A 22877-nucleotide genomic window follows, 5' to 3' on the forward strand; every position below is an offset into this window, starting at 1 on the left:
TAGAAGATAAATGCTACTACATTAATTGGTGAACCTTTCAGAAATGCTCAATAAAAAAAGCTCCCCACTCAGTGTGTCTCCAAAGATACCAGGCTCATTTCCCAAGAATTATTCAAAGTCTTGTTAAAATCTAGGAAGTTTATTTCCCTAGATATGTTCCAGTGTCTCCTGGTTTATAGTCTATGGGAACTTAAATAGAATTTGTGTCCTGCTGTGGTATGAAATCTTAATTATGTTGAACTGGTTCATAGTGCTTTTAAGGTCTATGGTATCCTTCTACTTTTCTGTCCATTCATTCTACTAATTTGAGAGTTTGATATTGAAACTCCAACTAAAAATCTTAATTTATCTACTTAAAAAATAATTGTGATATATAATGGAGCTATATGTAAGTTTGTTCTGTATTTTCTGTCTCCTGTAAATGCATAATCATACTTTCATAACTTAAAAAATAAAAAAGAAAGAAAAAAACCTAGAGACTTTTAACTACTTGTGGCATATACAAACTACTCAGATTTTATCTGAATCAAGGCCTAAGATATTATGAAAATTATCAGTCAAGAAGACTATACTCAAAGAATTCTTGTGAATTAGCTTTGATGACAGCTGTTCTACTTTTTGGTACCCTATTGTAGCAGTTCTGGCTTGTTAGTTACAGGCAGAAAGAAGGTTCTAATGTTCTCAGGAATGTAGAAATGGGGACTCCACACTCACTGTGCCATAATTTCATAGTTTCTACCATGCACATTTTTTATCTCTTATCCTCTAGAATTCCTAGCTCAGGAATTTCCTAACTCTTTTTCTCTCAGCAAATTTTTCTTTTTGACAGGATGCTGGCTAAATGTAATCCAGAAATTTTTATAATCCAGAAATTTTTATTGTATGTTAGTTATTTTAGGCCATTGGATCAGTAATTCGGCATCTTTAATTTTCTGTTCCTCTGTTTTGCTTTTTAATTGGACCTATGGTACTTTTCTCATTCCTTCACCCCATCCCTCTATTAGGAAGAGCTTTTCCTGACATTTATTCCTTTTCCAGACTGTTTCACCATGACTTATTAAACTCTCCCCATTGCTCACACTCCCCACGCCTCATCCCCCAATCCCCATCCCTTTTTGCCCTTTCTGGTTCCAGAGTCATTTGTCTTTTCAGTAGCCATACATGATAGGATAGGGTTTTTTCACAAGAATTGTAATATACTGTATTGTACTTGAATTCTATGCTTAGAGACTGCTCCTGTCATTACATAGTGCAGTCTGCAGAGTTTCATTATACTCAGGTTAAGAGTGCCAGTGTTACCTACTCTTGCCCATAAACATTAGGGCTGATTTTTTTTTAGGAGAAAGCCAGATTTCCTTCTTTTCTGAAAGTCACAGTTAAATTTCATGTGGCTTTTCATTTTCCACTTTGGGTATATTCTTCATCTCTCAACAAATGTGCTTCAGACAAACTTGCCAAAGGACACACAGCTAAGATGCAAAGCCAAAATTGAACTTGAGAAAGTTAATGACTGAAAGAAAAATGCTCTTTTTCAGCACTTCCCTGATTTCCCATCAACTAAAGTGTAATGTCTCTGTGAAATCTGTTGTGACCACATTACTACAGTTAAAGGTAAAAAGTAATGGTAGTGTAATAAATGAGCTGGATACAGATCTATTCAGAAAGAGGGAATGTGTTGATATGGGACCTTTTGGAATATAATACTTTAAGTTCTATGAAAAAAAAAGCCTAAATAGAGTTGCACTTTACTCAATTTGTTTGAAGTTCTAAGTAAATATGTAAACTGACTATGTTATAAATGTGTTAAGGGCGTTTCTCTTTCAGGCAATCTTACAGTGAATTTTTAAGAGCAAATCATTCCTTTCTTATTTTGATTTTCAATTTTGCCTCTGGCATACCAGTTATCATTTAAGAAGGCTATGCCTGTGAGGTTGCATGATCATTAACTAGTTTGTAATTTCACCAACATATATTTGAATATTGTGGTGTTTCATTGTTTCCCAAATGTTAGTATTTGCATACACTGTCACAATCTTCATTACCTTACTGCTATACAGCACCTGTATTGCTGTTTACTCGCTCTTTTTCTGTGAATTGGTTCACATTTTTAACTCAAGTAGATTTATTTTTAAAAGAGACTTTGTATCACTACTGTAAATGTGAAATCAGCATAATTCACAATAAATATAAATTAATAGTAAAATATTATTAGATTCTAGCTAGATACTATTCCTGTTGAAGGCTTGCATCTGAGGAGGATTAGAAAGCATTTTAATAGTGTGGAAGACAAGTTCTCACCAGACTAAAGATATAACCTTGTAATCATAAAGATTGACAGAGAATTGAAAGGAAATAACTTTCTCACAAGGCAAGTCAGTGTTATTGCAGGCTGTTTCTGTGTACCATCAAAAATCCTCTTACTACCCACAAAATATTGTAACCCTATCAAGTTTTCAGAATGAGCTCAAAAACTATTCATGAAAGCAGTGAAATCTCTGATCTCTGAGAAAGTCGATATCTGCTCTCTTTTGATCTGGCCAAATTCATAAACTTGGTTCTGTTTCCAGGCTAAAGAGGAAATGATGGACAACAGAAGCTACTCTAACATGCCAGACAAACTGCCTGTCTTCACTGATTCCTCCCACTTGCCACTGACCAGGTCCTTCTATCTGGACCCCATGGTCAGGTTCCACCTCTACCCAGAGGGCCCAGTGCCATCCCCTTACTCGGAAAACTTGCCATTGCTGTCTTTTTCCAGTGACTCCCTGATTATGGAAAATTATGGTGAACCCTGCACCTTCTCCTTCCCAATGCCTTATCCAAATTACAGAAGGTGCGAATATTCCTACGGTCCAGCCTTTATCCGGAAAAGGAATGAGCGGGAAAGGCAGCGGGTGAAATGTGTCAATGAAGGCTATGCCCAGCTCCGACATCATCTGCCAGAGAAGTACTTGGAGAAACGCCTCAGCAAAGTGGAAACCCTCAGAGCCGCTATTAAATACATTAATTACCTCCAGTCCCTTCTGTACCCTGATGAGGATGAGACCAAGAATAACCCCAGGAAAGGTTCCTCCATAATGGCAACCAACACCTGCCACTCTGACTCCATTTTTAGAATAATTTGATTCCATGTTTCCAAATAGAAACAATTTTACAAAATGTAGTCCCCTACATCATTCAGTAGTTTTCCTAATGTCATTTTTGTGTGGGCAGATAATAGTTCAAATGCTAACAGATGCTGGATATGTCTTACTTGGATTTCAGATGTACTAAACATTATCTTACGTAGATTGAGAAAATGCTTCTTAAGCTTTGGTGATTTCTTTCAAGAACATTAGGGAAGCAGGAGTCCTAAAAATTCTCTATACCTCTCAACTTGCCCTTCTCCCACACTTGGCCGGAGTCTCAGCTGTGAGAAACTCACAAAAGTAAAGCAGGACTAATGCCTAGTCAATCCGTCTACTGCACTTTGTAGATGTTTCATGCTAAGCAGCACAATGAACCTTCCTTGATTTGTCAAAATTTGGTGGGTTTTATTGTTTGGGGTTAGCAAGAAATTTACACCTTACCCATAACATGATGGGGAGTATCTTGGGGCTAAAGCAAAAGAAATTAACAAAACCTTGTTGTCATTTGAAATTATTTCAGTCATCTTTGTCCTGCATGCAGCAGACATCCTCTGGTAGCTTAGTGTAGGGCCTAAGTGGGCAGGCTCTGCAGTCATATTGCTCCATTTACATTCTGACTTTGCTGCCTCTCCCTGTGTCTTTTCAGTTCTTCATCCACAGAATAACAGCAACTACCCCATATGTTTATTATGAATAGTACCAGCACCTAACACATAATAAGTTTTCATAATCATTATTTTTAAAAATTATTATTATCCTTTTTTTGTCCATAGCATCATCATTCTTCAAGTTCTCTAGGCCAGATAATGTGAGAAGGACAGTGATCCCACCTCTCTTGGAGTCTTCCTTCAAAATTTCTATTTCTATTCACATGATGAGCTTCAACTCTTCTGTCTTCCTTAACCCCCAGGTCCCATCTGTCACCAAGCCCAGGCAGAACTGCCAACATACTGTCACATTCATTTCCACTGTCACCTCTTTTATGAAGTCTTTCCATCGCAGCTATTACTTGTTCCTTTATTTTGCACACATATTTCCTTGCCATTCCCATCCTGCTATTTTGACTCCCCTTGCACACTTATCTCTGTCTTCAGTAGACTGTGAGCTCCTTGAAGATAAAGACAAGTCTTAGTCAACCCTGTATTTCCAGAACCCAGAAAAGAGCTCATGTCAGGTAGGTGTCAAGAAATATTTGGTGGTGTTATTTTCCTATTTCCATTCTGTCACATTGTGTCTGGATCACTGTTAACTCCCTGGCCTCTCGGGCTCTGTTCTCAACTGGTTCTATTTTCACTCTAATACTCTTTCTTAAAGCATTGTGTTGGCCAAAAAGTTTGTCTGACTTTTTCCATATGATGGTACAGAAAAATCCAAACGAATTTTTTTGCCAACCTAATATTTCATGTCACTTCATTGCTCAAACCTCATGACAACTTCCTTTTGACTGTGACATTGTTGGACATTCATCTGCTTGATTTTCAAAGCTCCTACCAGTTTGGCCCCTTCCCATTGATTTTCCCATGACACTCCATTCCCCCCACTCCAAAAAGAAAATCATGTGTTGCAAATGCATCCTTCTCTCTTAGCTCTTGCTTCCTACCAAGATGGAATGGAATAATCTCCTTTTTCCTTTCACCATTGAAATCCCACCTATCTTATTCAGGAATCCTTCTCTCATAGCCAGAGATCTAATTAGTCTTTCTTAGACTCTAACTTTGTGCACCAAATCACTCAGCCTTTTGGGCAACAGTCATTCTCCTGGCTGCAGAGTTAAGCTCTAAGAGGGTAGACATCAGTTAGGATGCTTTTGGCTGTGAGCAATACAAAAATCTAACAAAAATTGGTATAATCAAAAAAGGGAGGATTTCCCTGGTGGTCCAGAAGTTAAGACTCTGCACTCCCACTGCAAGGGGTACAGGTTTAGGCAGGGCTCAACACTGTCACCAAGAATCTGTGTTCTTTAGATCTATCGTCTCTGGGAACAGCTTCAGTGTCCCAGGAAGACTGTCAGGAGCTCTCAGAACTATAAGCTTTCTTATTTATGTATAGGAGGAAAGAGAAATTCTATAACCAAGATTTCTAACAAAAGTCTTGAGATTCATGCTGACTGGAGAGGCATGGGACATGCCGATGCCTTAGAGGACAGGGGATGGAATGTGCTCATGGACACACATCAAGGAGGGGTACAGCCAACCTCTCCCCACCACTCAGATTCACAACAGAAACAGGAACTGGTAGAAGGGGGGAATAGATGTGGCAGAGACACTCACAGATGTGCAAAATGGCTGTCAGATGCCTCACATACCAGCCTCCTCTGGATGTTCAAATGAGAGCGGAATCTGGACTTCTGTTCCTTTGGTCCCCACTGTCCACTCCCACCACCCTAAGTTATCACCACACACCTTCTTCTCAGCAGTCCTGTCTCCTTCAGACAAATGTGCTCCCACTTTTGGTTATTTCATTTTAAACTACAAATTCTATCTTAGAGTCCTTAAGCCAACCAGTAGGTTCCCTCCACTCCAGCCTCCTGCCCACAGAGGAGGAAGGCAGATCAACATCCTTGAGACTCTGTGGGGTCATCTCCTTCCCTCCCAAGGCTCTCCTAGATCCAGGAGGGCTTCCCACCGCCACCGACTCTTCCAGCAGTGGAGAAGCATAACTTTTGGGAACTGACGCTACACTGGCCCTTCTCGTCAACACCACTTGTCAGCACCACTCTCCAGAAAGGCGGTGAATAACCAACCCCCTACATTCTCTTCCCGCCCCGTGCTGCCCAGGGCCCCAGTCACCCCTCCGCACATGCTCAGTACACTCCCTCTGGCCCAGCTGGCTGTATCCATGGCAACCTGCTTGGCAACCAGGAGTCAGTTGGGCTGAGGCCGTGAACTCCCAACTGTTGGAAGGGGCCGAGGCTGAGGTGGAGGAGTCTGGCTGGGGCTGTGGTAAGTACTTTTGGGGTCAGAACTGTGGGCTTGGGCAGGAGCACACCCAACAGGGCCGAGCTGGGCTGGGCCAGACGAGTGTGATCTCGGGCCCTGGGTGGCAGCTGTCGCCTCTGAGCACATCTACGGAGGCCACCGCCCTGGGCTCTCAGCTCAGTCGAGTTAGTTCCCCAGGTGACCAGGTTAGGAGGGAAGTCTGTGACTTGGGTTAGGGGTCAGCTTGTCATCAAGGGCTGGGATTTGTAAAAGGAAGTATGGTCTTAAACCCCCGAAGTCCCTACAACTGGGGTGGAGGTGAGGGGGGGTGGTAAAAAAAACTAACGTATATTGATTGAGCTACTTAAAGATGCCAGGTGCTTTCCACAGATCATCTCCAGGGCGTTAACTGACGCACCCAGGTGAAGTGAGCAAGCAGCCAACAGGCGGTGAAGGACTTCCAGCTGGATTTCTCTGAAATCACAGCTCTAGCCCTTTCAACCCCTCCCCTATTTCCTGAGCGGAGTCTCCCGGGCAGGTGATGATTCTCGTGGGGCCTGCGCGTGGTGGGAGCGGGTGGGGCCGCGGAGAGGCCGCAAACCGCAGAGCTGAGCGCAGCCCGGAGCCAGGCGCCCTCTGCTGGGCTGTGGGCTGCAACTCAGGTAATAGAGCCGCTGGTTCTCAGGTGTTTTCGCCAAGGTCTATGGACTCCTCCGCGGGGCCTGGGACGCCTTTGCCCAAATACTGCAGCGCGGCCACGACTCTGAAGGCCCCTGCCTGGGCCGGCACTGCTCCTCCCTGGGACCTCTCCTTCACCTGCCCCTTCACCTGCCGAACACCCTGGCTGACCCAGCACAGCCTCCTCACCAGGTACCCATCTGTGCTTCCTTTTTCCTCTCTGTTTTTGGCTCAAGATGGTGGGAGACATGATGGCTCAGGAGGGAGAGGACTTGCTTCCTGGGAAGGCCGAAAGGGTTCCTTACCCGTGTGGGCTGAATTCCTTGGGTTATTATAATCCCCCCAACTGTACTCACAATAAATAAGTAAATACATAGAGACTTGCCTGGCGGTCCAGTGTTTAGGACTCCAGGATTCCACTGCAGGGAACACGGGTTCAATCCGTGGTTGGGGAACTAAGATCCTGCATGCCTCCATGTGCAGCCAAAATATAAATAAATAAAAATAAACTCTACCCCCAGCGACAAGGGTTGACCTGGCTTTTGTCCCACCTTGTAGCAGAGGGGCTGATGTCAGAGTTGGCATGTGTGGGAGAAGGCAGGCATCACCAGTTATAAAACTTCTGGCTCATTTTATCATCTTCTCTGAGACTTGCCCTGGCACATAATGAGGAATTAGGTGAGGTGAGGTCACCAGATCCCTCCTCAGGTTCCCTCAGTTGTCCTAGCTTTTTGTGAATGGTACCCAAAGTTAGCTGTCAACAGTGTGAATACAAGAGGGGAAGGGAACTTCTGCCGATAAGCACATACAAATTGTGCAAGTCCCATGCTATTCAAGTCAGTCTGCCCAGGCCTGAACCCTACAGCCCCCTTTCTTGTTTCACCCATGTGGACCATTTCCCTTCAAAGCCAGAGTTTAAACAGTCCTGTATCCTGGCTTGCCCACAAAATAAACACTTTTTTTTCCCAGAAAACCAAAACCTGACTCAACAATTCCCTATGGCTTGGTTTTGTCTACCAGAGTTCCTAGAACCAGCTTCTCCTTTTTTCTGTCCCTCAGCCTCTTACTCAGCCCCTGTGCTTCCCCTGCTCAGACACTTCCTCCTCTCTTCCAATTCCATGGTGCTCAGCCTCCTTGCAGTTTTGCTCCTTTGTCATCACCATCCAAGCCTCCATACCTCATCCTGGAATCCCACACACCACCTCAGGATCTCCCTTCCTGGAAGAACGCTTTCCTGGCCTGCTATCTAGTCTCAGAACCAGTTAATCTGGCCATCCTGTTATATATCAAGGCTAATCTCATTCTGATTACCTTGAAACAATTCCCAGGCCTTAAACAGCGATTCCCTTCACTCTCCTCTCCTTCTTCCGCTTCCAACAATTTACCTTATCTTACCGGAAGTCACAGATTGCCACTCTTTACACGGGCTCCTGTTCCATATCGCCTTAACTGTCATGTTCACCCCATGGTTCTGCTCAGACCTAACTTTGAAATGTGTTTCTTGATGGGTTTAGGGCTCGCTTTTCTCTACTTCCCTAATTCCGTTTGCTTTTCCCCAGATACGCATCTTACTACCCGTGTCTCCACATTGCTGACCCAGCATGGCAGGGGCCTGGCTGGCTGGGAAGAGGTGGAGAGGCTGCTGGCACATGGGTCCTGGCAAGAAGGGAACCAGATGGCTTTTATTACAGGGCTCAGATAAAGGCTGCTCCAGAGGCAAGTCCCTCAGTCCCCACGTCTCCCCATATGCTCCTCTGGGTGGCCCTGTCATACCTGATATGCTCCAGTTGTTCAGTTTCTTAAATAAGCACAGATCTTCCATGGCCAGGATATGGAAGTGAAAATGTAATGTCAGTGAGCGCATCAGTTTGCTAGGGCTGCATAACAAAGTGGCACAAACTGAGTGGCTTTAACAGTAGAAATTGCTTCTTTCAGTTCTGGAGAGAACCAGGTGTGGGCAGGAGTGATGATTCTGAGGGCTCTGGGGGAGGATCTGTTTCGTGCACCTCTGCCAGCTTCTGGTGGTTTGCTGTCAATCTTTGTGTCCCTTGGCTTATAGAAGCATCCCCTTGCACTTGGTCTTCATCTTCACTTGCTGTTCTCCCTGGGCTCATGTCTGTGTTCAAATGTCCCCTTTTTATAAGGACACCAGTCATTGGATAGGGGCCCACTCTACTCAGTCATACTCAGTGTGACTTTGTCTTAAGTCATTAAGACTTAAGTGTGACACATTTTGAGGTCCTAGGGGCTAGGACATCAACATGAATTTTGGGGGGACATAATTCAACCCGTAACAGTGAAGAAAATGTACAGTAAAAGCACTTTGTTCAGGAAGATTCAGTGTGTGGAGTTACAAGCACCAGCCTAAGGGAAAGAGGAACCAACCCGTGTTTACCTCATGTGCGCCTGTGTCCTTCTGCATGAGGGCACGGTCCCTGTGTGCTGGGGCCAGGCTTGGGCTTTACTTTGGTGACTGCTTGCTTCATTGGGATTTTTCTCTTTCTTTTCAGAGTCAGACTTTGTGAATGTGGGTCCATAGAGGGAAAACTAGTGTGATTTATAAAAAAATATATGTTATAGAGTTTCCAATCAAAAGTCATTTTTCAGTAACTAATATGTGATTTCAAATGAAATATCAGCAGGAGTTTGCTCAAATATAGATTCTGTCTAGTGACTAGATAAAAGTTAATTTGTAACCACACTTTATTTCTCTTCAAAAATCATACTGAGTTCTCCAAACAGCTTGTTATTTTAATTAGCTCAGTATTCCTCCTGCCCTCCCTGTCAGAGGGCTCATTCCTTCCTTGGCCCCGCCTCCCCTCATGGACATGCAGGCAGTGCACAGGGCTGCCCCGAGAGCAGCCACAGCTGTCCTTGCCTGACAGGGCCTGTGGGTGATACCTCACCCCTGGCTGGTCCAGGACACAGGGACAACACTTCCTGGGAGGGCTGGGGGAAGTGGGGTGCTTTGGGGAAAGATGGAGAGGACCCAGTTTACTCCTATGAATTGCAGACCAAAAATAAAGATAAGAGAAAAGAAAAACAGGAAAAGAAAGAGCATGGGAAGGGAAAGGCAGGAAGTGATAAACAAGAATTGCCACAGCAAGAAGCAGAGGGAGAGCCTCTGCCTCATAGCCGGCCTGTCCCTGCTGTAATGGGCTCCAGCAGCACCTGGCCTGGCCCCTTCCCTAGGTGGCCCCTGCTGTGTGGGAGGGAGACCCTCAGCCTGGCTCTGGGTGTTGTAGGGAAACATGAGGCTCCCTGTAGTACTTCCTAAGGCCAGGTATTATTCTGAATATTTTCTTTCCCACAGCTGGAGAGGCAGGGGGTCCTGCTGGTGGAATTTGAGGCTCCCCTTGTCACAGGTTCAGAGCTGCCAGCCCAGCGGCAGAGCTTGGTCTTAGAGGAAGATGTCATTCAGTTCTTGCCAACCATGGAATACTCACTGCGACCTGGGGACAAGGTGCTGGCACCCTGGGGCCCTGACCAACAACGCTATGGCCCTGGCACTGTTCTCTTGGGCCTGGAGGCAAGAGACCCCCAGAGAGGTAAGGGAGCTGCTCTGGGGCTCCCCAGGAGCCAGGCTGGTGATCAGGCTGAGGAAAGAGCAAAGGGGGTGTCTCTACAGCTTAGGGGTCTTAGGGGCTTGAGGAAATCCTTACCCTTTCACTTGCAGCTTCATCCCGAGGGTGGCCACAGATAGACAAATCATATTTTTCTGATTATAAAATATTTTTTATCAGGGCAAAATCACCCAAGGCTACTATGTCTATGTTGGTTACTTGACCTATGGTGTGATGAGGTTATCCAGAGATCACACCTGTACTCATGACTGGTCCCCCACCATGTCATCCGGGGATGGATACAGTGTCCCCTTGCATGGGGCCGGTCAGGCAGCATCGTTGTAATTCAGAGAACCACAGAGGAGGCTTCTCCTCCCCTCCCCCTACCTGAGGAGGCATTTTGGTTTTGACGAGAAAACGGAGGCACAGGACGGGGAGGTAAACATGGACGGGTGAGGAATGTCCCTGGCAGGCTTTGCAGGGAGAGGTGTGCGTGAGACAGCAGGCAAAGCTGGTGGGCTATGCTGAGGCTTTGCTTCTGGGGAGAGGAGAACCCTTACCCTTGATGTAGAAGAGGCAGTTGTAACAAAATGTTGCCCTTCTCTGTCACATAGCATCCCGGAAAGAAGAAGAAATTACTGTTCACTTCTGGAATGGCAGGACAGCTCCAGTGCCTCTCAGAGCGGTCCAGTGGGTGCCCCCAGCTGTCTGGAAGAAGGCTGTGGACGGGCTGCACAAGCCTTACGCCAGGGAGCACCCCAGGCCCCTCCTCTGGGCCCCTTGCTGCTCTCTGGTGGGGCCGGTCACTGGATTTGTCACCAGCGGGCTTCCTTTGAGCCCTCCATTCCTGTGTGCTCCCTGCTACCCACATGCCGGCTGCCAGCTGCTGCTCCAGGGCTGCCTCTGCTGCTGCCCCCTGGCTGGACCCACCTGGTGGCCTCTAATCAGGACCTCAGGGGTCGCAGCCAGAGAACCTCCAGAAGCGGAGCTGAAGCCCACAGCCCAGCTTTTGCCCCTGGAGAATCCTAAGGAGGAAGAAGTGGCAGTGCAGGCTCCCATGGCTGTTTCCTCCTCCTCCGCCTCCTCTTCTTCTGAAGACGAGGATTTGGAGAATGAGCTGGAGATGGGCCCCCCTCAGAGGCTGCTGGTGGACAGCACAGTCAACACGGACCCCATCCTTCTCGAGAAGTCTCTGAGGAAGCAGGGTGGGCTCTGCCAGCCCGAGTGGAGGTACTGGAGGAGAAACGGGCCCGAGCCACACCCGGGGAAGCCAGGTAGGCCTTTTCCTAGGGTGGGGCTGAGGCCCCTGCTCCCTTCCTTTCCACAACCCCCTCCTTGTGGGCGGGGTGGGGGGGTCTCTCAGGAATCCGATACGTGTGTCTGCTGTGATGAAACTGGAAGTAACACTGGGGAGTGTAGTCATGTTGAGGGGGGGCTGTGATAAGAGGGAAGTAGTGGGCTTTATTGATTAAATGGAAACCTAACAAGAAAGGATGGGCCAATCTTGGTGCTAAGCTTTGCATCCCTATTTGACAACTGTCCTTTCTTTCTTCACTAGTCTCTACTGGCAGGGCACTGCCATTGTCCGTTTCTACCCTCCCCTCCTTCACTTTCCTTGGAGGCTGTGATTTTTCTCTACATGTGCAGTCAGAATGCCTCCACGTGTTGATTCGAGTCTTCAAGGCCCTGAGAAGCTCAGAAACTGGTGTTTAAACGTTGGTCATCAGACCTTACTCTTCATATAAGCCCCTGAGAAGGTCAAGAGTGGGAAGAACCAGGCACAGCCTTAATCATCTCACTCTACCATGGAGAGGGGAGGCAGTGTCATTGTCGCAATCTGCAGCCACCCCCGAACTTCTCTACCCAAGCAAAGACCCGTGTTGACATGCCCTCGTAGGTTTCGGGTAGTGTATCACTGATAATGCCTCATGCCATGTGATCTAAATTCCCAATGTGGCCCAGAAAGAGCAGATGCCTAAGGCAGCTGGCAGAGCTCTGTGAAGGAGATGGCTTGCCCTAGCCAGCCCTAGACTAGATTCTTGGGGCCCTGGGATGACTAATTCAACCTTCAGTGAACTGAATGAACATTCAACCTGGGGCAGGGATACTGAGGGTTAAAGAACACCACTGCTAAGGGTGTAAGGATCTGTAGACACTGCCCACTCTGAGACTCACTGTGAGTCCCCATTTGAAGCCATTGCCCTATTTCCAGGATATCTGCTTAGTCAGGACCTCTCAGCCCATAGGGATTTCAGTCTTGCTCCAGGCATAAGGACTTTATTAGTCTTCCATTCCAGGAAGCTGAGAAATTGTTTCTACAGTGAGAAACTTTCTTGGTGACTCCTCTGGATCCCTGACCTTTGGAGTGGGCAGGGATAGACATATTAGTTGCTGATTTATTCGTTTTTGTTTGGCTGTGTTGGGTCTTAGTTGTGGCACCCAGGGTCTTCATCGTGTCATGTAGGATCTTTCCTGGTGTAGCACATGGACTCTCTAGTTGTGGTACATGGGCTTAGATGGCCTGCGGCATGTGGGATCTTAGTTCCCCAACCAGGGATTGAACCTGGATCCCCTGCACTGCAAGGTGGATTCTTAACCACTGGACCACCAGAGAAGTCCCAACTTCTGTTATATTTTATATGATGGTTCCTTCCTTAGCTTTCAAGGTGTGGGATCTTTCCCCCATGCTTGAGAGGGAATAACTAGAGGGACAGGAATCTAGCTATGACCAGTGGAGCTTTTCCTCCACTCTCTAAGAGGACACTTTGTATAGAAAATGTCAAGATGGGGCAGAGAGAGCTTCCTGAACTTCTCCTCGCAGTGAAAGGCCTTGGCAGAAGTGCTTGGAAACAGATTTCTACAGGTGTGTCCTCCAACAAGTGATAATATAAAGAAAATAGTGCCCAAATCTAGAGTTTTCAAGTTAAATTCTCCATAGCTTCCACTGCCTCCTGCTTCAGCACAGACAAGGGAAAGAAAAGCTGTATCTATCCAACAGGGAGTAGCCTGTGGGCAGCAACTGAGATAGGATGAGGCCCTGCCTCATGGAGAGGCAGGCCAGTGGGGTAACCAGAGGGCCATGGTGCGCAGACCTGACCTGGCTCCAGGCCTACATTCCCATGGCCGGCTCCATGGTATTCTATCCAGACTGTTCCAAACCCAACTGAGTTCAGACCAATCTTTCTTGGCCCCAATGTACACTGCTCTTACCTCCACCACCCAACCACCTATGCCTACGTTCAGCCTTTCTCCCCATTACCGTATTTAAACAGATCCTCTCTAAAGTACCCTGCATCCCCAAATAAACTCTAATAATTGGCCATAAAGAGAAATAGAGTATCTTCAGGTACTTGGCCTGGCTTTCCTCTAGGTTATTGGACCATTTGTTATGCTCCAGGCAAAGGTTAATTCTTGGAGTGGAACCATGATAATCAGTGAGCCTGCCCTCTGTCAAGTCCCACACCTGCACTCAAAGCTATGGAGAATAAGCCCGGATGGGGTGTGGAGAAAGGGCCCGTCACCAGCCCTCGTCCCAGACGGACACTGTGCCTCACTCACCAGTGAGATGAAGCATGTAAAAGGACATGTGTGCCGGGCTGGAAACCATGGTGAACACCAGAGGTTTTCTTCTCTCCCCACCAGATCTTGTTCCCTTTTAAGAAAATGTGCTGCTTTGCTTCTCGTAATTGTGCTTGAATGCCACCAAGAACTGATGCTTGCCAGTCTGGTCTGAGGCTCTGCCCCCTAAGGATTCTCTTGTATGGGTCCCCTGCCTGCCACACTTTTGGCTCCTTTTAGTTACAGACTGAGAGGTTACTGTCTGCTCCTAACCTAACAAACCTGGGGATAGGATTCCTGCCAGCAGACATGCTGCTCTCCTCCCTTGCTTATGCCTGAAACAGGGTTCAGACAGTTAAGGGATTCTGTGATCCTTGATTTAGTCCTACCCAAGTCATCAAGACTAACCCCATCAAAATTGTAGCATATTCAACTAACTGAATTTTGGGTTCAGGAATAAGACTTTGCAGCACCCAGAAAGATGAAAAGAGCAACAGCCTACAGAGAGAGAAACCTGCTGCAGCAGGGAGTCCCAGGGAGCTGGCCCTGGACATCACTGGCATGAAGCCGCTACAGATCCTGCCCAAGGAAGCCGAACACAGAGAACTGAGTCAGGGTACTGCTGCACATCAGGGGGGCCAGAACTCCCCCTAGACTAAAAGCCCCAAGGATCAAGGTAAAGCAGAATGGCTGGAAAGGGGCTTCTGAAGGGCTCTTTCCCTGGTTCTTTGATCTTTTGGAGTCACACCCACAATCTTGCATATGATTTCAGAAGGCTTGCAGAACCCACAAATTTAATCACTGGCTTCTTGGGGTGTGAGGATCCCTGTTTAAGTTACCCCTCTACCTGATGATGGTGGGTATGGGCCGCTTTACTAGGCCTTCTGTCCATGAGTCTGCTCCTCACTAGGAACGCCAACACAGCTCAACTTAAAACTTTGTTTTCATCATAGAAAATACTGGCCTTTTTTCTGAGGCAAACTTACGTTCAAAACAAGGTGAAGCCCTAGGCAGTTAAACTGAGATGCAACAATACTGTTGTTGTGCTAGCTTAAAGACGCTTAGGACACAGCAATGACTTCATAATTTTAAGGATCAAAAGTCACTGATTTTTAAAGTCAGCATAAGACTCTCAGTGTTTGTTTGGTTTTTTTTCTCTTATAGGAAGCTAAAGAGTAGAGGTGGTAAATACCTGAGGAGGAGCTACAGAGTGGCTGACCAGGCACTCTTCAACGGAAATGGCACAGTGAGGGCCACAGATGACAGTCCAGTAAGCAGCAGCATCTTCACCTGTCCTGAGGTGCCCAGGGCTCCCTGCCAGGGGCCAGGTGAGACCTGCTTGAGGACGCCTCTTCCACAGAAGCTACAGAACATGGTTGGCCTCCTTTGGGCAAACGTGTCCACAGCCTCTCTGCTATCTTTTCATAAAGCCTCAGTTGTACAAGAGTGACATTTTCTTTCCCTTCTTAATGCCAATAAAAAGGAATTTTCTTCATTTCCAAATCTCTCCCTTTATTATCATAATTAACCTTTGCTTGGAAAGCAAGCTGTAAAAACTCTTCAGACAGCATCATTACATTATTACTTTCAGGCAGAAGAGGGTGAGGGGACTTTCAAGTTAAAATAGGCACTGAAAGAGACACACTCCAGTTCCTAGGAAGGCTGACCCTCTACAGTCAGCACTAAAGGCATATTAAGAATATACAGTAGCTTTATTCTTCTTGATACTCAGAGAAAGGTGATGTGATGCCTGTGATGGTCAACATCATATGGGGAAAACCAAGTCCACACTTTGTCCAGAATCAACTGCTACCACGTGAGTCTTTTTGGTCAAGTCATCTGCACCCACAGTGACGGAATAGGTCCCTGGATATACTTCTATGTAGAGGTCCTTAGAGATGTTCTCAGCCTGGAAGGAAAAGCAGATATTACCAGTTTAGAGATTTTATGTCCTGGTGCTGTCAGGACACCTTGTGTGTGATGCAGTGAGAGGCACTAACGTGGGATATGGAGGTTCTGCTTTCTACATCTGGCTTGGCCACGTAACAGGACTGCCATTCAGGCCAGTCTCACCCTCTCTTTATGTTTGTCTCCTTATTTCTAAAATTAGCTCACAAGAATGTATGTGAAAACGCTGAGTTGTTGCCGGAACATGAAGAATCATTAAAGGACACACTGGTTGGAGTATAAAGGTAAGAATCAGGTGGAGGGAAAGGCTAATGACCATTGCTTTGGGGCTCAAAAGTAGGCAGTGGCACCTGTTAGCACAGACCAGCAGTAATGGCAAGGCACTGCGGGATGATGCAAAGAATTCTTTTTAGGTGTGCTTTGCTAAATTCATTATTAGGATGAAACATTTCTCCTAAAGCTGAGACTATGAATAGATTCCATTTTGTCATGCAGCAAGCCAGTTGGCTGGGTAATGTCCTCCCTCGGAGGGCTGGTTCTCCCATACAGATGGTTCCTGACTTAAAACAGTCTGACTCATGTTTGTTTGTTTTTTTTTAATTTTACCAAAATGTGAATGTGATATGCATTCAGTAGAAACTGTACTTTCAATTTTGATCTTTTCGCAGGCTAGTGTGATGCTGCGGCAGCAGTGAGTGATCTCCCAGTCAGTTGTACAATCACAAGAGTAAACAACTGATACACTTATAACCATTCTGTACTCATACAACCAGTCTCCTTTTCACTTTCAGTGCAGCATTTGATAAATTACATGACCTATTCAAAACTTTACTATAAAGTAGGTTTTGTGTTAGATGATTTTACCCAACTTCAGGGTATATAAGTGTTCTGTGCATGTTTAAGGCAGGCAAGGCGAAACTATGACTTTCAGTAGCTTAGGGATAGTAAGTACACTTTCGATTTATGATATTTTCAACTTATGATGGATTTATCAGGATGTAAGCTGAAGAAGATCTAAAGTGCAAAACACTGGAAGCTGAAGTTAAGGGAAAGACTTATGTTTAGAGCTGAGCTGAGCACAAGTCATCCTGCAAGGACAGACTTCAGGCCTGGCTTGGAAGGATCAGGGCAGCTGTGCAGGCAGAGGAGGGGTCCCAGCTCAAATGGCTAAAGAGCAAAATCACAAACCAGAAAAGAGCCTGTAATTAAGAGCCAAAGCTCCTCTCCCACAGCTGGGAGACCACTACATGCTCACTCAATGCTTAGAAGGAGCCACAGACGGAAGATGTCATTTCTATACCACCCCTCGGGATGGGGGACCAAACTACTGGCCAGTGAATTCTGCTGGGAGGACTACATGATAATATTTATACTTTTATGAAACTTCCTCTCTTCCCATCTTACAAATGAATTTGAAGCCAAGTGTTTCCAAAGATGCTTTATGCTATATCCTTTCATGCCCAGTTACTGCAAAACTGGCTTATCATTTAAGTGATGTGAATGTGTGTAAGGCCACAACTATTTATTGATCATCAACTAAGAAAATAAAAGGTTTCAGGAAATACAGCCATATTAGAATTGGCAGAAAGCCAAGGACACTCTGTTTGTCTGCATAAAAAGGGGCAAGACTGGCACCTGTGATTTCAACACTGTGAATACCAGGAAGATGAGCATTACCAAAATCCAACCAGTGTTGGGGGCATCTAAGCCTAACAACTTGTACTAGAAGCAGAATAGACTTGGTTGCTACTAACTCTAGTATATTCTGAATCCAGGCTAGGAGTACACTGTAGACCAACAAAAATTAAACTATTACTGCAACATACAGGGGTTCCACTCCTCAGAATTCAGCCCTTCCAAGTTCCAGAAGATTCCATGGGTTCATGAACTAATGAGTATTTTATCCTGAAAAACTCATCACTGTATGTTTTCACACAGAAACATTTGTGGAAAATAGGAACAAACTCCTTTAAATGTTTTGGAACCCGATCTAGCTGAATGTATATGTTTCAGAATTTCAGCCATGGTTTTCATTTCATAAACAGGAGGGTAAGGCCCCTCCTGCTGCTTAAACAGATGGTGAAATTCCAGCAGGGCCCAGTGCCAGCCCAGCTGAGCTGTAGGAATGGAGTTATGAATGCTCTGCATTCTTTCCAACCACAACTATGAGTTGAGGCACAAACACTATCTCTGAAATTTCAAGGGAAGGAAGGATACCAAGAAAATATAACTTTACAGTGAACTAAAATGCTGCACACTTTCCCCTAGGGTAAAAATATCCCAACTTAAAAATAATATGGATCCAACACAAAGAACCCTGTTATAACCCGGTCAGCTGATTCATGGTCGGCAGTGGTGGGGAAACCCGGTGCCCTAGAAGTTCTGTACTCACAGACTGGGATGCCTTCAGCACACACTCTGACGCCTGATGCGTGACTCCCACACTAAGGCCTGCGTCTTTTCCCTGAAGAGAGAGGTAGAAACACTGATGAGGGCCCGAACTTTGACTTCTGGATGGTAGAGAGAAATTTTTTCCTACTTAATGAGGAACTAACAATTGTGCTGTCACTGTTTTTCAAGTTGTCCCTAAGTTCTTAAGGCTTTTAGTGATTTCTGTGAAGTCCTTCTAGTCAGATGTTTACCACCATTACCTTTTATCTTACATGGGCTTTGGAAAAAGAGAGACCTGAGTTTGAATCCTACACCTGCCATTTATTGAGAGGGACAGATTAATATTTCTTAAGTCTTGATTTCCAGTCTATAATCTGGGGATACTAGACTGTAGGAAAGATTTAAAGTGCAAAAGTCATTGACGTTTAACAGGCTTTCAGAAAATAGAATTCTCTTCTGCGCTTTTCCCAGCAGTGGGAGTACTAGAGAGGAAGAGGCTTAACTGAGAAAGTCAATTTCCCTCCGAGTCACCAACTTACATTTTATAGGAAGGGAGGGGAGGGATACGAATGACTCTTGCCCACGTGTAAGCCCCCTTAGGGTCAGGTGCTCTTAAGGGGGCCTGGGTCAGGCCAGAAATGGGAGCCCTGGATCCAGGCCTTGGTGCTGCCACTCACATCCCAGGCCAGGGAAACGGGAGGGACTTCTGGCACGCAGCCAGTCCTCGCTCACATCCCTGTGGCCACTCTCCTGTCCCTTCTCAAAACAGAGAGGTCAGGAATCCAACCTGTGGATTAGACTCTGGACTTAAGTTTGCTACCTTTGAGTACAACTAGAGGAGCTGAAAAACAAAAACAAGAAAAACCTACTCCTCCCAGAAACAATAACAAAGGACTCCTGTTGAATCAGTTCAACAAGTAGAGTCTTTTAGACTTCCCAGAGTGACATGTGGTAAGACAGGGAATTCATAGTGAGAAGCCTGTTACTGTTACCTTTAGGAAAAGGATGTTGTTAAAAGAGACCCCCTCCTTGCACTTCCTTTTTTAAAATTACCAAAGACATGATACTTATCACTACTATAGAGTAAAATACATGATGATTAAAAGTCTCTCTCATATCCCTAGATGTAGAAGAGGGTAATTGAAGCACTTTTTGTTAAGTCTGCTCAAGAATCCCTTGGCCCAGGATTGTCACTGAAGATCCCACAGTGGCATCAATCTTGTATTTTGGACAAAAACTCCTATTTCATGTTCGTTGCTGTAAGTTCTCTGAGGAGAAACATTTCCATAAAGTGCTGTAATGTTGAGTCACACAGCCACCCAATAACACAATCCAGCAGAAGCTCCAGGATGTAGGGCCTCCCAGTTTGGGAGGCTGAGGGCACAGCACAGCTGAGGATACATACCTGACCACTCCGCGCATCAGAGCACAGGTGCAGCTCCGACGTCCCTCTGTGATAGCGGTAGACGTGGGTTGCCCCTCCTTCCTCTGGTGCAGATGAGTAATATTTCTAGAGAAGTAACGTGGAAGACATCGGGTAACCAAAGAGTCTGGTCAGATTTTCAAAAAACACCCTGTTACTTGGGCAAATTATGGTTAAGAAGAGAGGCAAGAGAACAAAGGTAAATTACCTGCCCTCCCAAGAAGCCTCTAAAGTCATGTAACAAATCTTAGCTCACGTAAAGTGGCTGCAGAGAAGGAAACTGCAGTTGGCATTACTTTGCTGCCATCTGCTGCCTCTGCAGGGCAAGAACTCTGGCAACTCAAGCTGGGTAGGATCATGCTCTCTGCCAGGTTAAATAGTTTTCACAACATCCTCACTCTGATATCAAAAAACAAGCCCTTTCATCTCTATTCATGACAAGTTCTGACAAACAGGTCCGTGTTTACTAAGTCTCAGGCAAGGACAAGAGAAGAGAGAGGTGCATCTCCTGGCAATTTAGAAATACAACAGGAAATACAACTGCTAAGCAGCCGTTCTCCCCGTGTGGAGGAGGGGAGGGAGAAGTCTCTGATTTAGGCAAAATCATCCAAAGGATCAGAAAGCAGTTTTTTTCTTGTCTACTTCCTTCCTCCCCCTCCAAGTTAACCTTAAACTTGCCCTTGATAGTGACTAATGTCAAGGACATCATAAGCTTGCCTGTTTGGAACAAAGGGTAGGGACAATGTTTAAGGCAAGAGACCAAAAGAATGAGAAGCTGGGAAAAGCGCGTCAGGACATGAATCTAATGATGTAACTCAGGGGCTGCTTCAAAATTCTGAAAACAAACTCAGAACACTGTTCTTAATTCTATCTTTAGACAGCCAAGGAGTTCTGAGGCTCCATTCTTTAATGGAGACTTGAACTGAAGCATCAACTGAAAACCAAAGTGAAGAATACCAATTTGCTAAATCTCAAACCAAAGACAAATATTATTCCTTTTACTGAACCATGAACCAAAGTGTTTAACTTCATCACTTTATAGTAGAGCCAAAGTTACGGATTTTTCTAAAACCATTTCACAGAATAAGAACATAAAAATACTCTATGAACTGTATCTCGTTGGTTGGAATCCTATTCTTGGAGTCATAAGGATTTTATAAAAGACATAGAAACATTAGAGTTTTTTGTTTTTATTTTAATATTCATTATGAAATTGAAAAGCAGGACAGAAACAAGGTACTTTCTTCCTTCTGTCATAGAGATCAGCAGCCTTACACCCACATAAGAATCATAAAATGTTAGGCTGGACAAGACCACAGAGTCTGTTTTAAGTCCTAGAAGACACAGAGTACCTTCCACGCAGGTGATTCTCTTGAATGTTGGCTGGTCCACCTTCAACATTCCCTTAAAGTACTTAGAGATGATCTTAGTGTACGCTTTTGAGAAGAGTATCTTTAAAACCTTTGTTCACCCATTTTAATGAATGGGACTGAAAATCTCATGTAGGTCCTCTGTGCTACAGTTTATGGCAACTTTCTGGTGTTCATCTCTCAGCAGAAACTGAAGAAACAGACTAAAAGGGCTAGAAAGGACTTGAACATTGTCAGTGTACCATGGGGAAGGGAAGGCTGAGAGACACCAACTGACCTAAGGCAATACAGGTCGGATTCCTGGGAGGCCACCGCTGCCATTAAGCCACACCACCTCTGCTGAGGGCGCTGCAGCTGTGCCACAAAATCAGCTTCGTGGCCAACAAGTGACATGGACCCGAAGGGATGCACTTAAAAACTATATTATCAGGCACTTGGAAAAGAGATTCAAATCTAATGGAGGGATTTTGTTTTAATTTTTGCTTTGAAAACAGACTCAGTTCCAATTTAGAGTGATTCTACAGATTTAAAAAAAAATTTTAGTTTAGTTCAAAGTTTTAAAAACTCCTTATGTTTGGTCTTACTTTGGAATTCAGCAAAGAAGCACCCACCTCCCCAACTAAAAACAACAGTGAGGGCAGAACTTTTCTGCCTTGTTCATTGCTATAATCTCCTAACAGCTAAAGCTAGGCAGTCTATATTTGTTGAATGAACTGCAACTTGGATTTATCACCTGTTTTAAATCCTTGGCTAATTACAACCTGCCCACGAAGGCAGGACCGGGTGAACAGATAGTGTGCAGATTCTTCCTAAATTCCACAAAAATCCACTTTGTGATCCATCAGCAGGCAGATCGGGGCATGCTTTGGCTTACACCAACTTACCCCACACTGACTTGAAGTATAGTTCATGTATTCAGCCATTGTTCTGAAGGAAGCATTGAGGGTCGGCTGTCTGTCTTCTCTCTATTTGAATAAACGGCAAATCACAGGTGAGATCTGTATTTCCTACTGGAGAAAGAAGTCATTTTGGAAATACCCTCCTTTTTACTTTTTGAAAGGCCTCTGCAAGTTTAAATTAGTAAAAGGATCTTATTGAGAAAGAATTCCAACTCTAAAAAGGAACACACAGACAGGCATTTTTCCAGGACAAAGGTTTGTTGGCTTTCCTCTACTATCATAACAATTGTGTTAAAAAGTAACCAATCAGGGCCGAGCACTAGCGGTACCTAGCGGTGTGCTAAAGCTACCCAGTAAGAATCTGTCAAATGTCAAGACTCTCCGGTTCACTGTCCTGATACACAGCAGCTTCCGCCAAGCACAGGATCCCTCGGGTCCCAGTGTGTGGCGTGCCCTGGTTCTCAGCAAGCCGCTGCTGAGGGAATGAATTGGCTGGTCCACAGCACAGAGGCCCTCACCTTTCCTGGGAGAAGGCGCTGGGGGCTGGCTGCCGGCCCTCTTTCTCCGTGGTGCCGCAACCGGGAAACGATCCCCACGCTGCCTTTGGGAAGCTCCACCGAAGGCCAGTCCACCGCCCTCCTCTTGGCCCGCTCCAGCACTTCCTGACCCAGCCTAGCCGAACGCTGCAGGGAACGTCGGTCCACCCCGTTCAGCGCGGCGGCCACCAAACAGTTCTCCATGTCTTCCTGCGAGGGAACATACACACAAACACGGGCGAGTCAGCGGAGCGCCGGACCCCGCTCCATTTCGGGGTCGGACCCAGAGCCTCGACCTCCCCGGCGACCACTGCCTCCGGCTCCGCCCAACGCCCTCTCCAGCCGGCGCCCCGTCAGGGTCTAAGGCGTGCGCTCTGAGTCCCTCCATTTCCGTGGCCCCCTCCCCTCGCTAGAAAGCCCTCACCCAGTCGGCCTCTCAAGGCGCATGCGCTCAGCGCACAGTCGGCGAGGGAGGACTGGTTCTGGAACACCCTGCGCCGGCGCA

The 22877-nt window shown here is 45.8% G+C and overlaps 4 protein-coding genes and 1 long non-coding RNA gene across 23 annotated transcripts in view; 3 read left to right on the top strand and 2 right to left on the bottom strand.

The window, feature by feature from the left end:
• Nucleotides 1-2579: 2579 nt before the first annotated feature.
• Nucleotides 2580-3159, top strand: ASCL3 (achaete-scute family bHLH transcription factor 3). Its single transcript, XM_081540737.1, has one exon. It carries the CDS (start codon nucleotides 2580-2582, stop codon nucleotides 3123-3125), a length of 546 nt encoding a protein of 181 aa, XP_081396863.1. The 3' UTR covers nucleotides 3126-3159.
• Nucleotides 3160-3512: 353 nt separating this feature from the next.
• On the bottom strand, nucleotides 3513-5947 carry LOC145526075 (uncharacterized). The gene is made up of 2 exons (XR_014068671.1): nucleotides 5399-5947; nucleotides 3513-4236 (listed from the first exon to the last, which is right to left on the bottom strand). It is a non-coding gene; the product is annotated as an uncharacterized LOC145526075 (long non-coding RNA).
• A 47-nt stretch (nucleotides 5948-5994) lies between these two features.
• Nucleotides 5995-22877, top strand: part of C11H11orf16 (chromosome 11 C11orf16 homolog) — a 73770-nt gene continuing 56887 nt past the window's right edge. For 3 of the 14 annotated variants that reach the window (XR_014068659.1, XR_014068662.1, XR_014068663.1), the window contains exons 1-9: nucleotides 5995-6070; nucleotides 6437-6584; nucleotides 6732-6916; nucleotides 8284-8440; nucleotides 10038-10272; nucleotides 10902-11561; nucleotides 14300-14521; nucleotides 15010-15173; nucleotides 15956-16037. Coding sequence is in view for 5 of the 14 variants with exons in the window: in XM_081540778.1 (XP_081396904.1) it covers nucleotides 6750-6916; nucleotides 8284-8440; nucleotides 10038-10272; nucleotides 10902-11561; nucleotides 14300-14499 (1419 nt within the window). In the remaining 9 variants the exon portion in view is untranslated. Of the gene's footprint in view, nucleotides 6071-6423; nucleotides 6585-6731; nucleotides 6917-8283; nucleotides 8441-10037; nucleotides 10273-10901; nucleotides 11562-14299; nucleotides 14522-15009; nucleotides 15349-15955; nucleotides 16038-16421; nucleotides 17345-22877 lie in introns of those variants that run through there. The other 11 variants (XR_014068660.1, XR_014068661.1, XR_014068665.1 and 8 more) reach the window with 11 other exon arrangements.
• DENND2B (DENN domain containing 2B) overlaps nucleotides 15010-22877 on the top strand; it is a 197720-nt gene continuing 189852 nt past the window's right edge. The window contains exons 1-2 of one of the 2 annotated variants that reach the window (XM_081540771.1): nucleotides 15010-15173; nucleotides 15956-16037. The gene's annotated coding sequence lies outside the window, so the exon portion shown is untranslated. The remainder of the gene's footprint in view (nucleotides 15174-15955; nucleotides 16038-22877) is intronic. The other variant, XM_081540766.1, reaches the window with a different exon arrangement.
• AKIP1 (A-kinase interacting protein 1) lies at nucleotides 15332-22836 on the bottom strand. 5 transcript variants are annotated; one of them, XM_081540784.1, is made up of 6 exons: nucleotides 22797-22836; nucleotides 22355-22582; nucleotides 21822-21902; nucleotides 19550-19654; nucleotides 18146-18217; nucleotides 15332-15754 (listed from the first exon to the last, which is right to left on the bottom strand). In XM_081540784.1, the coding sequence occupies exons 2-6, from the start codon at nucleotides 22574-22576 to the stop codon at nucleotides 15611-15613; spliced, it is 624 nt and encodes a 207-aa protein (XP_081396910.1). In that variant the 5' UTR covers nucleotides 22577-22582; nucleotides 22797-22836; the 3' UTR covers nucleotides 15332-15610. The 5 variants fall into 5 exon arrangements, with proteins under 5 accessions (XP_081396910.1, XP_081396909.1, XP_081396912.1 ...); XM_081540783.1 differs by having other exon boundaries at nucleotides 22355-22825; XM_081540786.1 differs by lacking the exon at nucleotides 21822-21902 and having other exon boundaries at nucleotides 22355-22825.

This window comes from Giraffa tippelskirchi, chromosome 11, assembly GCF_054371585.1.
Source record: "Giraffa tippelskirchi isolate mGirTip1 chromosome 11, T2T-mGirTip1v1.2.pri, whole genome shotgun sequence".
In the NCBI taxonomy this organism is placed as follows: Eukaryota; Metazoa; Chordata; class Mammalia; order Artiodactyla; family Giraffidae; genus Giraffa; species Giraffa tippelskirchi.

What these genes read in the sequence shown, in the direction of transcription:
- ASCL3 (XM_081540737.1), top strand. Translation starts at nt 2,580, where the DNA reads ATGATGGACAACAGAAGCTACTCTAACATGCCAGACAAACTGCCTGTC.
- AKIP1 (XM_081540784.1), bottom strand. Translation starts at nt 22,576, where the DNA reads ATGGAGAACTGTTTGGTGGCCGCCGCGCTGAACGGGGTGGACCGACGT. An exon ending in CTGATGCGCGGAGTGGTCAG is followed by an intron (nt 18,218 to 19,549) that starts GTATGTATCCTC and finishes CTCTCTCTTCAG; the next exon opens with GGAAAAGACGCAGGCCTTAG. An exon ending in TGCTGAAGGCATCCCAGTCT is followed by an intron (nt 15,755 to 18,145) that starts GTGAGTACAGAA and finishes TTTTCCTTCCAG; the next exon opens with GCTGAGAACATCTCTAAGGA.